The 16,851-nt window shown below is 42.8% G+C and overlaps 1 protein-coding gene across 4 annotated transcripts in view; it reads left to right on the top strand.

Moving 5' to 3' along the window:
- Window positions 1-16,851, top strand: part of LOC121951040 (zinc finger protein 521-like) — a 106,877-nt gene that overhangs the window by 36,525 nt on the left and 53,501 nt on the right. For all 4 annotated transcript variants that reach the window (XM_088085547.1, XM_042497216.2, XM_088085546.1 and 1 more), the window contains 2 exons: window positions 9,460-12,971; window positions 13,136-13,220. In XM_088085547.1, coding sequence (XP_087941673.1) covers window positions 9,460-12,971; window positions 13,136-13,220 — 3,597 coding nt within the window. The remainder of the gene's footprint in view (window positions 1-9,459; window positions 12,972-13,135; window positions 13,221-16,851) is intronic.

The raw sequence follows: 16,851 nt of genomic DNA, 5'->3' as shown, positions 1-16,851 counted from the left end.
TCCAATCAAGTCAAATTCAACTAAAACAATAAGACTTCAGCATTAGCCCTGGAGCCCACCCACTGCACTCTGAGTACTAACCTATTATGAACCCCAAATCCACCTTTCTTGAATAATAGTGTAATTAAATGTCTCCCTTTTCTTGGCTTTCGTTTTCTTGTTTGAGGGAAAAAAAAAGATTTAATTTTGAAAGCAGCAAGATGAAGCACTCTTGACAATTTAATTTCTTGTTAACCCTGCCTCTGTGACTTTGCCCTGCCCTGATTTAACACTTGTTTCTTCTACAAGAAAAACACACAACAAACAGCAACAGGAGTGCAGACTCATCAGGGGTGAAAAGGTGACAAATACTAATGCGGATTTTGCTCTTTGCAGCTGTTGGAACTGCTGTTTAGTCAGTTAAAAGACAGAGCTAATGTGACATTTATGAATTGATTTCACAGCCACTGCAACTAAAAGAAGAAGTGTCACAGGGTAATTTTAGTTCAGCTTCTGTCATTTTCAGTGAGATTGGTATTTGCCCACTTCTCAAGCGACATAATGAGGCTACTGTAATAAGAGTGCAGTTTAACTTCATTATAAGTAATGTTGGTCCAATTTAGCTAAAATGTCTACAAAGTTATCTCATTAATTAGTCTCATGTTGCAAAACAATGCCAAAAGTTAATTGTTTAATTGCATCACAGTTATGACAGAATTAGCTTTGCTAATATTATGTGTGCATAAACAAAATAGAACCATCAGGGGCTAATGTTAACATTAGGTAAGTTGGCACATCTGGCTGAGGAGTTAAACTTCTGTTGTAGTAATTGGCAATATTATACTGTTGTAATGTTAAAATGAGTAGTCCAAGAGCGCTGACATCAATACTGTTATATGAGTGAAATCTAAAATAACAAGAATGCCAACTAAGGTCAGACAACATAAAAATAACTTTAACACCAAAGAGTCTTACTCCCAACTAGTCAAATATCGATGCTTGGGCAGTGGCTCTCAGCATCAAATACAGACTCACTGAGGCACCTTTCAGTAGCAGTATGAGACGCACAGGACGGTTGCATTTTTTTCACGCTCTAAGCAACTGCCGCAGTATAAACAGTGAGAAAGTCTGCATCGAGCGGGTGGGAGGGGAAGTGGGAGGAACAAACTCTGGACTTTCACCCAGGATACCGCTGTTAGTTTTCAGTGTGCAACAAAAGTAAATCAAGTTATTTTAACAACAACATATTGTGCCAATATGTGTAGCATAGTACACTAGTGTGGTACTTCATGTGACATATTTAACATATATGCCCACTTTGATGTTAGTGAAGCTAAAAAAAAACCAACCTTTTTTTATCCTATATTTATTTTTAAAATTATGCTTTTAATGAACGGAAACCTGAAATTTATTTTAAAAAGCAACACAATGCAAGTAACAAGTGTAATTTGACATGCTGTCCCTAGGCGTTCAAAACTGACTCTGGAGGGGTACATACAATGTCATAGTTTGACAGGTAGACTGACCACTGGTGTGTTGGGATTGAGAATGTGTTGTTACACCTAATATACCATCCAAAATGTGTTACCTAACGTTTGCTAAATCTAAACAACTCAACCTTGATATGAAGACAAGTTACATTGGTCCAAATGAAATATTGATAGTATTTCTAAAACAGTCAAATATATGACTAACAGCAGTTTTAAAGGCCTGGTCATCCATTATCTGCCATTCATATGTTGTGTTTAAATGTGACCTCAGTGACCTCAGTGTAATAATATGCAGTTGTTATGCAGGAAAAGAAATGTGTTACCCAGCAGTATCTCTGGCGTGCTTTCAGAGCTCAAACACTGCGGTTTATGGATTGTTACATGATGCAGATTTTCATAGGGAATAAACGCGGCTGACCCTTCCCAAAGCACAAACATAATTTTGCGGCATTATCTCAAGAAACATTATCATTGATTGTCATCATTAGTATTGATTTAAGTTTGTCTGTGTTGGTGGAAAGACATCAGTGTAGCAGGGACACATCTCTGCCATAAGTAATGGAATTCCACTTTTCATCGTGTCTTGCTATCACGGAAAGAAAAAAGCCTAGTAAAGGATGACTGGCCGCCCTACTTTCCCTCCTCTGGCCTCCCATTTGTCTAACTTTCCTGGGACGCCACTGGGGCACTGTGATTTCTGGGACAGTGACCAAGTGCTCCTGTCTGAGCTGGGGGACGTGGGTAATGTGGACAAAGTAGTTGACAGTTTGCCGCTTCCCCATGGTTGAGAGACAGAGCCATGAGGGCCAGAATAATGGACACCCAGACCACAGAGTCAGGACAGTGCTTGATGCTCCAGCTCTTTGTGTCAGGCCCTGTGTGAAAAAAATCCCCATTGACTGCAGCTTTGGGGGGTGTGTGCATTTCTCCTCCAAGTTTGTTTGAGTGGAAATGCGTTGTGTACATGATGTTAGGCCAGAGTAACTCGCTGCTAAGGCACTGATGAAACCGCGGGAAGTGAATCTTTATTTCATCTACTGTTTTTCCACCTTGTTCTGTAAAAGATAGCATCCTTGTTGGCTGCTCCTCACAGTCGAAACCCCTCCTTCTCATCCTGTAGCATAGTGGATTTGATTGATCTGTAGCAAGGGGAGGTGGGGGGGACCTGACATTTCTCAGTGATGTGTAAAAAATATATTGTGTTTGCTAAGAAAAAAGAGGAAAAGAGGGAGACAGGCTGAGTATACACACAACCCACACAGGCATAGACAACGCTATGTCTGGGGTTGAGTAATGGCAAATAGCAGCTCCTTTAAATACCTCTACTTGTGCGTATTTGTGTGTGTTAATCAGCTGCACAGTGCAAAAAGCCACGTCTAGCCACCTGGCACTTTTGTTGACAGCTACTGGGAATTATCAGTGTTTCATTTTGACTGGATTTGATGTCTTAAAACGGGGATGTAGCAGGACTACTGTGAGTAAAGCCCAGCCCTGGGCCTCTTCCAACAGCTCTGCGTCCTCTGAGCTCTCGGTCCTGAATCAACTGAGTGATTCGTTCATCTGACTGGAATTAGTCCCAAAAAATCGACCACCCCTCTCTCTCTCTCTCTCTCAGTCAGAGAGACTGGAAGCTTAGCTAATGTAAAAATTTCTCTCCCCACCTCCTCTATTAGATCTTAAGTGGTTGTGTCACAAACAGGGCCGTACATGATAGTGTGTTGTTCAGACACACATCGCTATTTGGGCATCAGAACAGGAAAAGCGTTGAGATGACACATGCATTGTCTCTTGGGAGAGGCTCACTACTTTTCCCAGTAACTGTAAAAAGATCCCCTCTCTGAATATGAAGTGGGGTCACGGTGTTACATCAGACAAGTTGTCAGCTTTTTGTTTATTCATTGAATCCCCAATCCCCAATGTGCCACAAATACACTCACACAAACACATCTCTTATGACAACCACTACGTACAGATCTCTGGTACAACACACAGGAAGATAAGGTTTGGCGGCTGAAAGCACGGCCATGCTTTGCTTCACTAGAATGGCTTTTGAACAAAGTCTAGCTCTGCTATAGAAGTGGCAGATGAGTGATAGCAAAAACACTTTTCTGATAAGATAAGGTCCTGGACCTGGATAAGAGTTTGGCTTCCTAAATAGAAGAGGTGTACTCTGTTGCTGTCAGGCAGTGATAAGCCATCTTGAACTGCTTCCAGGACCTCAGACACGAAAGGTCCGAGCGCCAGCAGTGAGTTATTCCCGTGGTCCCTGAAAGGTTTCAGTAGGGTGTATTACTAAATAAAAACAATAGAATCACAAATGCTTGTTTAGTAAGCACCATGTTTAAGAGTGAGCTTTGGGCAAAAACCTGCCAACAATTGTCAAAGTCTTTGAGAAAAAAAACAAAAAACGGAATAAAACGTAAAAATATTTATGTGATTATTTCATATTTAGAGTTACAAAGTGCTTCGCAATAAAAAATAGACAAGGCAGTCCAACAGAAATAAAAACTTTACAGAAAATCATAAACATTTATAATCACACACTTAATCTACAATTAAAATGAATTTTGTAATTATTTTTTATCAGTATTTTGCAGTGAAAAGTATTTTATTGTAGTTTGAAGACATCTGTGTGTGGAGCTGGTGGTTGTAAAAAGACATTGAGCAACATTTTAGAATAGCAAGACAGAGCTGCGTCTGGGTTTGAGAGTAACAAAATACCCCTGCTGAGCACTCTGCACATAGGTGTAAATTCTGGGGAAAATGCAGGGGAGATGTCTTCCAAATAAAAACATGAAAATAGCAGAGGACTTACTTTGACAGAAGTATAGGCATTTGCATCATAAATGACTACAGAAAAGGTTCAAATTAGTGCATAAAAATTCACCTTAATGCATAAAATTAAATGTTTGGCAGAGGACTCCCAACCTCTCATTTCATATGTGCCTCCCTTAGTGTTAAAACACCCTTGAATATGCATATATGGTATTTTGGGAATAGACTGTTTCTGTTTTGAGAATCACATTTCTTCTACCGAATATCATTTAAAATAATAATTATTAAACTTTTTTTTTTGTCTGTCTATTTTATTTCTTGAACATATGCATAATAAATAGAAAGATATTCTCTAATTCTGTTATCGAGGAAATTGTTCTACAAACCAAACATACACATATTTTTGTTGCACACTTTTGCAACAAGTGTGAAGAATTAAACAATCAAAGGTAGTCTTCCCTATGATCTTGCACAAAGCTCACACTATGACAGAATGTTATCTGTACACAACAAAATAAATTATAATAATTCTTTTCAAATTATGCATATTATTTAGCATTTAAAATGTAGACAGTATTTTCCACCATATGTGTTACAGTCCAAAGGGAAACAATGTCATCTGCAAAATTAATGACTTACTCTCTTAGAAACATATTTATATATTTTGCTAATTCTCAAATACATTAATTGCATAAATCAAAACATTCTTCGGGGGTTTTGAAAGCTGTGCTGCTGAGTACAGAAATGGCAGACCTACCTGTTCCCAGCATTAAGGATTTTATTTGAACAGGAGTATTTACTCTGGGAAAGGGTGCTATAAATGAACATAGAGGAAGTGGCGCACAAAGAGCAGTTCAGACTGGCTTAGAGGAAACTGAGACCTGCGTGTGAAGGGGGAAATTTTAGAGGTTACTTCTGCAGTAAAAGAAGAAAAGAAACACTAATTTGTGTAGCAGTGTTTAAAATGTTTTTATTGACCTTATGGATTCCTTAAATTTGACAGGCTGTGCTTTTTTAATTCTTAAAAAAGTTCTCATGTACTATAGCTCAAGGCTGAGTTTATGTCTTAGTAGTAAATATGGCACATTTTATGCTATCCCCTATAGGAGCTCTCCAAATGAGGTTGTTTTGTTCCATATAGGAGACATTTAAAAGAGAAAGAGGGAGGGGGTAGGGACAGAACTCCCAGAGAGGGACAGGCCTTAAGATGGAGGTCTTCCTCCCAGGACGTGACAGGCTGTTGGCTGGAGGATGCTCAGGAAGGCCTTGGCAGACCAACAAAGACAGCCCTTCAGCTGCAGGGTGTAGTTTTTCAGGCCCCAGCATCCCCTTTGGCAGCAGCACAGAGAGTGCTGGCGTGCACAGGCCCCCGGCCCGAGAGACAGGGAAGTAAGGCCCGCTCTTTTATTTACTCAGGCTGCTGCTGAGGCCTGGGCATTTCTTGTCTGGGTGAAGAAGGAAAAAAACAAGTCTCTCTCTCTGTTTCCTCTTGAGGTCTCCTGAGGAAGATTGCTCTTTCATCTACAGTTGTTCACACACTTGTTTCGGCCATTGCGCTTGTATCTGTTTCTTCTATGTGTACATGTATGTCTGCACATCTATATGTTTGTTACTATGAGGGAGTGTGCAGTTTGGGCACTCCTACTCTCTTGTGTGTATATTAGTGTGTGTGTGTGTGTGTGTGTGAGAGAGAGAGAGAGAGAGAGAGAAAGTAAAACTGTAGTAAGTCTTACTGTGAGGGACAATTGTACTCAAAAAGTTCAGTTTCAGCTCTGAATGCATTGAAACAGATATAATCTTTTTAAAGAAGCATTTTGATGGTCAGCACATAAGACAAAAGACTGCTGAAAGCAAAGGCGTAGGTTTCGTTCCAACATCTGGGGGAGGTACATAAAAATCTGAGCATAAATCACTTAATTAAAAATTGGGGTGTGCTGCATCAGGTGCTCTTTAAGGATAGGGCAAAACATTACATGAAAATAAAAGGCATAGACTGTTCCAGTTTACTCAGTGTGGCGGTCCATGGTATGAGCTGTCAATCTAAAAACGCATCCGAGGCAATTGGATTATAGTTATCATAGTATATCCTTTATTCTCACATGAATAAACCAACATGTTTCGGATTCAGACAGTCTTCATCAAGGTATAAAATGTATAGGAACAGGTGTGTCCATTTGAAACTTATCAAGAGATGATATGACAAAGGGCACATGATATGCTGGTAGTGCCCACTCAGAAAAAAAGAGAAAGAGAAAGTACAATGAAAAAATGACAAGAAAGTAATAAAAACTGTGACTGATTCACATGTGTAAAAGCAGAATCAAACAAACAAATAAGATAAAGCTTGAAATGAAAAAAAAAGTGAAATGGAATAAGAATCATTATATACTGCAACAAACCTGCACATGAAATGACACAAAATAATAAAACTATAAGAAAAAATAGGATAGAGAGTAGTGCATAGGGTTGACTTCACAATACTTAACAAAAAAGCGATAACAGTAAAGTTAAGATTAAATATTATTCAGAGACAGAGACAGGAAAAACTTTGTAAGACACACAAGGAATCACCCAGAGTAATATATGTCCAAAAAACATCAAAATACAATATTGTGCATTTAGAGGAGAGTATGCAAAAATAATCATAAGGGATTGCCCTCAATAATACTTAATCAAAGATATAACACCATAAATGGTAGATACTGAGGAAAAATATATAGTTAAAAGGAAAACCACGATAGCTGACCCTTGATAACACTAATTCAAAAGCATGACAAAATATAAGAAGCAACACTTAATTTCCTGTATTAAGGTGATTTTTTTGCACCAAATTGAGCCTTTCTTGCATCAGTTTATGTTGTATGTTATATTTATTTATGTTATAAAATATCTCTGCTACCATTATGTTTTTATTGGCAGGAAGACCATTGCAAAATGTTCTAAATATTGAAATCTACACTTATGGCTGAAAGCAGACATTCTGGGTTTTTGGTCCAGCACACATAAAAACATATTGAAGTCACATTAGTATGATAATACTTTAAGTAGTACAATAGGTGCAATGCAGAGGCAAATTAATAACATTATTACTCTCTATGGTATAATTTCAGTGTACAGCAGCTTCTGTTTTATTTCAAAAACCTAATATTAGCACAGCAATTTGCCCATCTAAACATGTTAGCTGCTGGTAGAACTCAAGTAATGTTTGCGACTCCCACATGTCCCCACAGATACGCCTTTATGTATGTGTGTTATTGAAGCTAAGGCACTAAATAAATAATATACATTAAGTAAACAAACCAAAAAATGGAATGAGTTTGTCCTGACAGCTTAGTAATGTCTCAAGGCAAACACATCATTTAAGACAGTAGAATTTAATTTAGCCTTGTATACTGGCCCATTTATTTGTTTGTTTTATACTATTGTCTCCAAGCCAATATGTTTGACTGTAAGGCATTGGCTGGGGTCATTCTTCTTGCACTGTCTTCTTCTCCTATACCCTGGGAGGCAGTATGAGTGAGGGCAGATCCGCCTCCTCTGTGGAGGAGGGCACTGCACTGAGTCACCCATCCTCCCTCAAACCAGAGAGAGAGAGAGAGAGAGAAAACATTGAGACATGCATGAGAGATAAAGCAAGTAAATCAGGCAAGGTTTGCTCCTTGAGTGAGATGTGTGTGCAGAGTGGGCGCATTGCCAGGGGTGGGAGGTTTCCGGGAGGGCCACGGTGTGGAGGTGGGCTCTCAATGTGCCGCTTTCAGCAGTTTGGAGGGGCAAGGGAATGGCCTCCGACCCCATCTGTTTCCTGAAGATAGGCCCTGATGGGGGTAAGTGCTCAGAGAGGGCATGATATCCTGACAAAGGGCAGATCTCCCAGCAAAAACAACAGAAAGGGGGAGAGAGAGAGAGAGAGAGACTTAGATTTGTCAGCTGAAGGAGAGTACAGAGGTTGGATCCTGGAAAGAGCTCATGCTTTTCCTTCGTCCCTCTCATAAATCTCTACAGTTTCCTCTTGTTTTTCCCATTCCAAGTTTTGGCCTTTTGACATAGTTTTTTTTTCTGAAGGGGCTGGGATTACGTTGTTTTATTTAGGTAAGGAAGTTCACAGCACTTAGAATTCGGCAGCGGGAAGAAGTGGTCGGTAACCTTTTGAACTTGTGGAAAGTGGTGTTCTGTGTTTTCCATTCATATCCCTGCACAGTGAACCAGGGGATTGGAATGTCGGCAGAGGAGCGTTATGAAAAGGGACGCATTAAAGTAATTGCAAAACAAATGGGGGCTACATTGTCAGTTGACTGGTGTTCCCTGGTCAGTCCCTGCACCTGCTTGTCCTTGACTGGGAGAGTTAGCCACTGTCTTGCCCTATCCGTTTCCCTATCCCCCCTTCACCCCCCTTCTGCATCAGCACATGGTACATTCATCCATCCTGTATCAGTTGCCTCACGGCTCAGCGCAGATCACACAGACAAATATGATAATAATGCATATTCTATAATCTGATATCTATTGACTGATGTTCTGAAAGGCCCATGTTTCATGAAAATCATCTGTTTTGCAGCGGAGGCTTCCTAAAGGCTATGCGTAGCTGTGGTCTAAATTACACATTTAATCTTCTTTTTCACGCTTGAGAACTGCTTTTGCATGTTTTTTTTTCTCCCTCTCTTGTCTTAAGGTCATTTCAAGGGCTCTTGTTTTTCAAAAATATGCTAGTAATTGTTCAGGAATAATAGAAATGTTCTAATTTACCTCATGCCGGGCTTACATCCTAAAGTACACCCATTGTCTTGTGTTGGCTTTAAATGTCAGAGAGATTATGTTTTGAGTCACAGTGGGCTAAGCCATTACATGGCCACATACAAGGTTAATTGTGGTAAAAGTATTTCCACTTATTCTCTTCTCTAATTATACTTTAAATTGCATATTTAAGTGTAACTTTTTAGATAACACCTAAGGAGAGGTATTGTTTCCAACAAAGGAAAAAAAAGTATGGTCCAAGTTGCAAAGAATTCTGGATTCATACACTAGAACCTTATAATTACTGTGACAAATAACACCACGGTGGCCCACCTTTTGTATTCGAAAGAGTGAGACGAATGAGTTGCTAATACAGTCTTGCAAAACACCTCCCTGACTCACACTCTCCTTCTGTCTCCATCTTTTTCCCTCTCTTACCCCACATACACTCTTTTCTATCTTTTTCCTCTGTCTCCTTCTCCAGACGGTGCTGATCTTGAGGATGACCCATCGTGTTCTTGGCCGGCTTCATCTCCCTCCAGTAAGGATCAGACTTCTCCAGGACACTGTGAGGACTATGATTTTGGCGAGGATGAAGGGGGCCCTGGCCTGCCGTACCCATGCCAGTTCTGTGACAAGTCCTTCAGTCGCTTAAGCTTCCTCAAGCGCCACGAGCAAAGCCACGGCGATAAACTCCCCTTCAGCTGTACCTTCTGCAGCCGCTTGTTTAAGCACAAGCGCAGTCGAGATCGACACGTGAAGCTACACACCGGTGACAAGAAGTACCACTGTGGAGAGTGTGACTCTGCCTTTTCCCGCAGCGATCACCTCAAAATCCACATGAAAACTCACGCCTCTAACAAACCCCACAAGTGCCCTGTGTGCCGCCGAGGCTTCCTTTCCTCCAGTTCTCTCCACGGCCACATGCAAGTACACGAACGGGGCAAAGATGGCAGCAGCTCAAGCCTTTCTAGAGCTGATGAATGGAAGCTGAAAGAAACTCGTAAGTGCAGCCGATGTGAGGAGGGTTTTGATGTCCCAGAGGAGCTCCAAAGGCACATCGCCGAGTGCCACCCCGAGTGCTCTCCGTCAGAGGATGGAGGCCTGGGTGCCACCCTGCAGTGCATTTACTGCCATGAGCCCTTCAGTGACGAGGGCACCCTGCTGACCCACATTGACCAGGCCCACAGCCGAGACAGGAAGGGCCACACCTGTGCTATCTGCTCCGAGCACTTTCTGTCTGTTGAGGACCTCTACGCTCACATGGACATCCACCAGCTCCCTGAATCTAGTAACCATAGCAACAGCCCTTCTTTGCTGACTGTGGGCTATACCTCTGTCTCCAGCACCACTCCTGACTCCAACCTCTCTGTCGACAGCTCCACGATGGTGGAGACAGCACCACCTGTGCCCAAGACAAGGGGGAGGAGAAAGAGGGCCGCTCAGAACACACCAGACATCGGAGGTCGCTCCTCCAAACAGCCTAAAGTCTCCTACAGTTGCATCTACTGCAACAAGCAAGTATTCTCCAGTTTGGCTGTGCTTCAAATCCACCTGCGAACCATGCATCTGGACAAACCAGAGCAGGCTCATACTTGCCAGTTTTGTTTGGAGGTTCTGCCCTCTTTATTAAATCTCAATGAACATCTTAAGCAGGTCCACAATGCGGAAGACCACGCCGCCCTGTTAGCAAGCTTGCCTGATGCCCTCCTTCAGTGTAACTTCTGCCCTGAGGTATTGAGTGACCTCAACGCCCTCCAGGAACACATTCGCTGCTCCCATGGCTTCCCCAGTCCTGTGGCAAAGGAGAGCAATGCCTTCTTCTGCCCCCAGTGCTTCATGGGGTTCCTGACAGAGGCTACCTTGGAAGAGCATGTTCGTCAGACTCACTGTGATGGGGGAAGCCTGCGCTTTGACTCCCCCCTGGCTGTAACTCCCAAGGAGTCTATAGTGGAAGTGTACTCCTGTTCATACTGCACCAACTCCCCCATATTCAACAGTGTTCTGAAGCTCAACAAGCACATTAAGGAGAATCACAAGAACATTCCTCTGGCACTGAACTACATCAACAATGGAAAGAAATCTGTGCGCACTCTCAGCCCCTCTTCTCCAATCTCTGTGGAACAAACCATGCTGAAACAAGGCAGCTCAGCCTCACGCACTACCAGTGAGTTCATATGTAACCAGTGTGGAGCCAAGTATACCAGTTTAGACCTTTTCCAGACTCACCTAAAAACTCATCTGGATGGCCTGCAGCCTCAACTCACCTGCCCGCAGTGCAACAAAGAGTTCCCCAACCAGGAGTCCCTGTTGAAGCACGTGACAATTCACTTCACTATTACCTCCACTTATTACATCTGTGAGAGCTGTGACAAGCAGTTCACCTCAGTGGACGATCTGCAGAAGCACTTACTCGACATGCACACCTTTGTGTTCTTTCGTTGCACTCTGTGTCAGGAGGTGTTTGACTCAAAGGTGTCCACCCAACTCCACTTGGCTGTCAAGCACAGCAATGAGAAAAAGGTGTATCGTTGCACCTCTTGTAACTGGGACTTCAGACATGAGACTGACCTACAGCTACATGTCAAACACAGCCATCTGGAAAACCAGGGCCGTGCCCACCGCTGCATTTTTTGTGGGGAGTCCTTTGGGACAGAGGTGGAGCTGCAGTGTCACATCACCACCCACAGCAAGAAGTATAACTGTCGCTTCTGCAGTAAGGCTTTCCATGCTATTGTCCTTTTGGAGAAGCATTTGAGGGAGAAGCACTGTGTGTTTGATGGAAAGGCACAGAACTGTGGTGCTAATGGCTCTACTGTAAGTGGTGGGGATGGCCAACCGAAAGAAGATGCCGAGCTTCATGGTCTCCTGACTAACAGCCATGGTCCAGGGGCAGCAGTAGGGTCTGTGGTGGAGTCCCAAAACAGCCATGATGGAAGTGAGGAAGAGGTGGACACTGCAGAGCCCATGTATGGTTGTGACATCTGTGGTGCATCTTACACCATGGAGTCGCTCCTCACTAACCACCAGTTGAGGGACCACAACATACGCCCAGGTGAGAGTGCCATCATGAAAAGGAAAGCTGAAATGATCAAGGGCAACCACAAGTGCAATGTCTGCTCTCGCACCTTCTTTTCCGAGGCTGGGCTGAGGGAACATATGCAGACCCACCTTGGGCCTGTCAAACACTATATGTGCCCCATCTGTGGGGAGCGCTTCCCTTCCTTGCTCACCCTGACTGAGCACAAGGTCACCCATAGCAAGAGTCTGGACACGGGCAGCTGCCGCATTTGTAAGATGCCACTGCAATGTGAAGAGGACTTCCTGGAGCATTGCCAGATGCACCCTGACCTGAGGAACTCCCTGACAGGTTTCCGCTGTGTGGTGTGCATGCAGACAGTCACCTCCACATTGGAGCTCAAGATCCATGGTACCTTTCACATGCAAAAGACCGGCACTATGTCCAGCAACCAACAACCCATGGGCCGCAGCAATGTCATCTCTCAGAACCAGCAGCAACACCACACCCAAAAACCTTTCAAGTGCGCCTCTTGCTTGAAAGATTTCCGGTCCAAACAAGACCTGGTGAAGCTGGACATTAACGGGCTGCCTTACGGACTTTGCGCGTCCTGCGTGACAGCTGCTGGCTCCAAGAGCTCCAGTCCAACGGTGAACGGAGGAAGGCAACAGCTGCAGCACGGTGGAGCCACCACTCCAGCAACAACCACAGCTGCTTGGATCCAGGGTGAGAGTCTCAGCCCCGGAGAGGGGAAAGGCAAAGCTGTCTCTTCGTCATCTTCATCCTCTTCCACATCCTCATCGTCCGCCGCCAAGACACGATGCTCCAGCTGTAATGTGAAGTTTGAGTCTGAAGCAGAGTTGCAAAACCATGTTCAGACGGTGCACCGGGAACAGGCTGGGGACAGCAACGGCGGACAGCTCAAGACCCCCCAGGTGTCTCCAATGCCCAGAGCCAGTCCCTCACAAACTGAAGAGGTATTGTCAATCAGTGTTGTATCAAATGAGGTTGAATAGTTCATAAAAAAATCCTGTTTTGCAGTGCTGTGTTGAATTGGTCAAACAGAACTGTTCTCTAGTGTTTAGTATATTTCTTTATCTAAGTTGATTAGAGTCATTTTTTCTCTTGTTCTAATTTTCAGAAGAAGACATACCAGTGCATCAAATGTCAGATGGTGTTCTACAGCGAATGGGACATCCAAGTCCATGTGGCCAACCACATGCTGGGTAGGAGATAACTTTTTATTTCATTCATTATGGTCTCTGTTGCACTCCTGGAACAAAGTCATAAAAACAGTGCTTGTGTAATATCTATGTAAATATGTTTTTCTACATTATAGCAACGATTTAATCAATGTGGCTGTTAGGTGTGCGATTTAAATGTTAGAGGGAATGACTTCATCAGTTCAATATAAAAACGTTAAGGACAATTCGCCAAATTTCACAACAAGTATTTTAAATAAATTTCAGTCTTTTTTATACATTTTTTTAAAAAAAAGTGAATCACATACTCAGAACTGATGTGATATATGTAATAAAATATTTGACCCTGTCTCATTCAGGCTCACAAGTATCTGGATCACATCACCAAATAGGTGGAATTATTTTAATATTTTGACCATCAACTGCATCCCCAGTGTTGTGCATTTTTAAACCCATCCTCTTCATTCCCCCATGCATGTGAATGGTATAATATAGTACGTGTGCATGCTTGTGGAGCAGAATCTCTCCACTTCAAACCACTCTGTACTGTATGGAGGTCGTTTGAAGTAGTGGAAATATACAGATGATTGAAATATTAAAATACCAAAACAGATTTTATTTAAACAAAAAAAAAAAATCCAAATATTATTCCACTGTTGTTGTTTTTTTGTTTTGTTCTTTTTAAATCTCCACACTGCTACTGTACATTATTTCATTTGTTTGTTTATTGTGCCTCCTTACTTAAGTAGTCTGTTCAGATGACTGAGATTTGAATATTGGAAAAATACTTCCGTGCTCTGCATTTACTGACGTCAAATCAACTGAAAAAATGGATATTTGATTTTATTACATTGTGTATCACTACAAAAGAAATATTCCAAATTTCTCATTTTCTTTCACAAGATTCCTAAACAAAGAGTGTTGGTGTAAGACTAACCTCCACATTTTCAAAATGTCTCTACTTTTGGTCGTCATTTGTATGCAGGCAGAATAATTTGTAGAGAACAGACAATTGGAAAACAGGTTTTCTTGCCTGCAGTAAGTAGGCGTCTGAATTCCGGTCTCACGTTCCTTTATTCATTCATTTATTCAGCTCGTTTGGCGGCTCTTTCATTACACTGCATTATCTGTTGTCTTCAGTGGGAGAGAGACTCATTGATCTGGAACCAAACCGCCTCTCTGTTTGGGACACGCTTCTAGGCGCAGGTGAATTTAAACACGGTGGGCAATTCTATCAGGACCGGTAGGCAATTCTATCAGGGACCCACTGTTTGTGCATAAACAATCAGAAGCATGTGATTTGTGATTTTGATGCTTCGGTGTATTTGCAAAGGAGAGAGACGAGCAGAGAGTGTGTAGGTGTGTATTTTGTATTCATCTTTGCGATCTGCTCACCCACTATTCTACTGGGGGTGCCTAATACAGTACCATGCCAGCATTAGTCCTTTCTCTCGCAAAGGCAGGCACGGAGCACACTGGGAGGGTAGAAAACAAACCCCCCTACTGGTTATTTTATGTCTGTCAGCCGCACAAGCACACAGTTCCCCCATAATAGTGGAATTCAGACAGCTTAAGATAACAGGAGGATAGGTGATTGGGTTATTGTCTGATGTCTTACTTCTCTGATATGCCGTTGCTTTGTATTCAACATGATCACGGGTTTCATCAGACTCCTCAAAAGGGTTTCTGTTAGATGCATTTGTTTTGTGATCTCTAAAATATGGAGAAAACAAAACTCGTAATGAAAATTTGGTAGAAAGATGAAGTTCCTGAGAAGTGACTTCATTTTGTAAAATAAACAAAAAGGAATTGAATAAAGGTAATATATGTGGCTGAGTTGATTTATGGGGAAAAAAACGTATGCATGAGGTTAGTCTCTTCTATTATATAGCTGCTAAAAAATCGGTCCCCTTTAATGTAGAATGGGGTTAAATTCAATCCAGCCGATAATCACTGCAAAGCCAATTTGGGCCAAAAATCACACAAAAAAATACTCATTTGGAAAAGCTCTAAATACCTTCTCTACTGAAAAGGGGACACTTTCTCCTTTTAATGGCCATCTGCACAGGAGAGGGGAAACAGGGGGCTGGGGTCATCTCCGCTCAGCTGTCAGCGTTATTAGCGTAGGTAATGGAGCAGACGCTGGATTCATAGGGGTGTTGTTTTCATCCATGCCCCGCTCCATGGTGTCAGTTCACACTGATAACTCTATATATAGTGATGTGCCGTGACATAACCATAGTGCTAAGTGTATGGAACAACAAAACCTGAGCCTGTCTCACCCAGACAAGTCCATATTAGCTGCCTTTGTAATACAATCGTCTCCCTGAACCACTCAGCCTCCACCCTCACCTCCTCCCATCGGTCCGAAGTGCTCGTGGCTGCCTCTTCTGTACGCCTGCCAGCACATTTTGATGCATGGATATTACACTCAGACGATGACGGTCCTGCTTCAGACATAAAGCGCAGCTCTGGTGCCCAGCTACTCCACATTTACTATGATAATAGAGGTAAATGAAAGGGAAGGAGGTGGCCATGGGTGCAGAGGGGTGTGTTGCAGAACAGCCCCAGCCAAGCCTGTGAACGGCCCCACGTGTTTTAAGATGGAGGCCGCAGCCTGCTAGGGCCCAGATGGATCAGTACACATTTGCTGTACAGCTGGTCGCTCTGTTTGGGGACCTGGTGTGATACTCCTATGGAGAAAAAAATGATATCGCCACCATCCAAGGAGCAATTTAATAGCAGGCCAGAAGACAGCTGGCCACTCTTTAGTTTAGAGTTTTTTTGGCATGGCTCACTTACAGAATTGAGGGTGTCCGATTTTTCTCTAGAGACACACAGATTTATACAGCTTTCAGCTGCTGCAGTCACTATCAAACCTTTTATTTCTATTTTTCTTTGAGATTAGAAAACAAATCTGTCCAGCAGTTAATTTTGCCATCTTGATCCGAGGTAATTGCAAGGGAAAAAAATATTTAAAATCACAGTGCTTTCACAAAGTCGTCGGCCGTTTTTTAAGAGGACCTTTGAAGGTCTTTCATTGACACAAAAGCCTGTTTGGTTTTATCAGCATGCCATCATGCCACCCCATTGCTTCACTTTGACCCCACTGTAAACTATGACATTTGGAGCCTCATGGGGGGCACGTTTGGCCCATTTATCGCACTGTTTCAAATGTCCCTGTGTGGAATTTCAGAGCCCTGACATGTTTTGAAGTACGGGCTCTGTCTTAAAGGGTTTTAAAGGTGAAAAGGGTTTTTACTTTCCTGTTATATCTGCTCACAATCCAATTCTCATCTCACTCCCGTCCATTCCAAGCAGCTACTGCCAAGGTGGCAGCGCTCAGAAGGACAATTGTAAACAAACAAACCAAACCACATCCCAGAAAAGTGTTTTTTGGGGTCACCTCTACGGATTTTTTGGGTCGGTGACAGCACTGAGCTTGAAGCCAAGTCAGGGAGGAGCCTTCTCTCACAGAGAGGAGCCGGTGGCCTGGTCGGCCCAGGCAGAGGGGGGCACTGGAGGGGTGGAAAGGTTCGGGGGCGGAGAGGGAAAGGCACATTTGCTGTACAGCTGGCCGCTCTGTGTGAAGCAGGCACTGTGGGCCGTTACAGAGCTGGAGAGGAGAGCAAGTGAGAGGCCTTTAGCTCTCCTC

Source organism: Plectropomus leopardus, chromosome 12, assembly GCF_026936395.1.
Source record: "Plectropomus leopardus strain MGB_pleo_1.0 chromosome 12, ASM2693639v1, whole genome shotgun sequence".
NCBI classification, from domain to species: domain Eukaryota; kingdom Metazoa; phylum Chordata; class Actinopteri; order Perciformes; family Serranidae; genus Plectropomus; species Plectropomus leopardus.
Note: the sequence above shows the minus strand (reverse complement) of the source record. Positions and strands in the feature narration are given on the sequence as shown.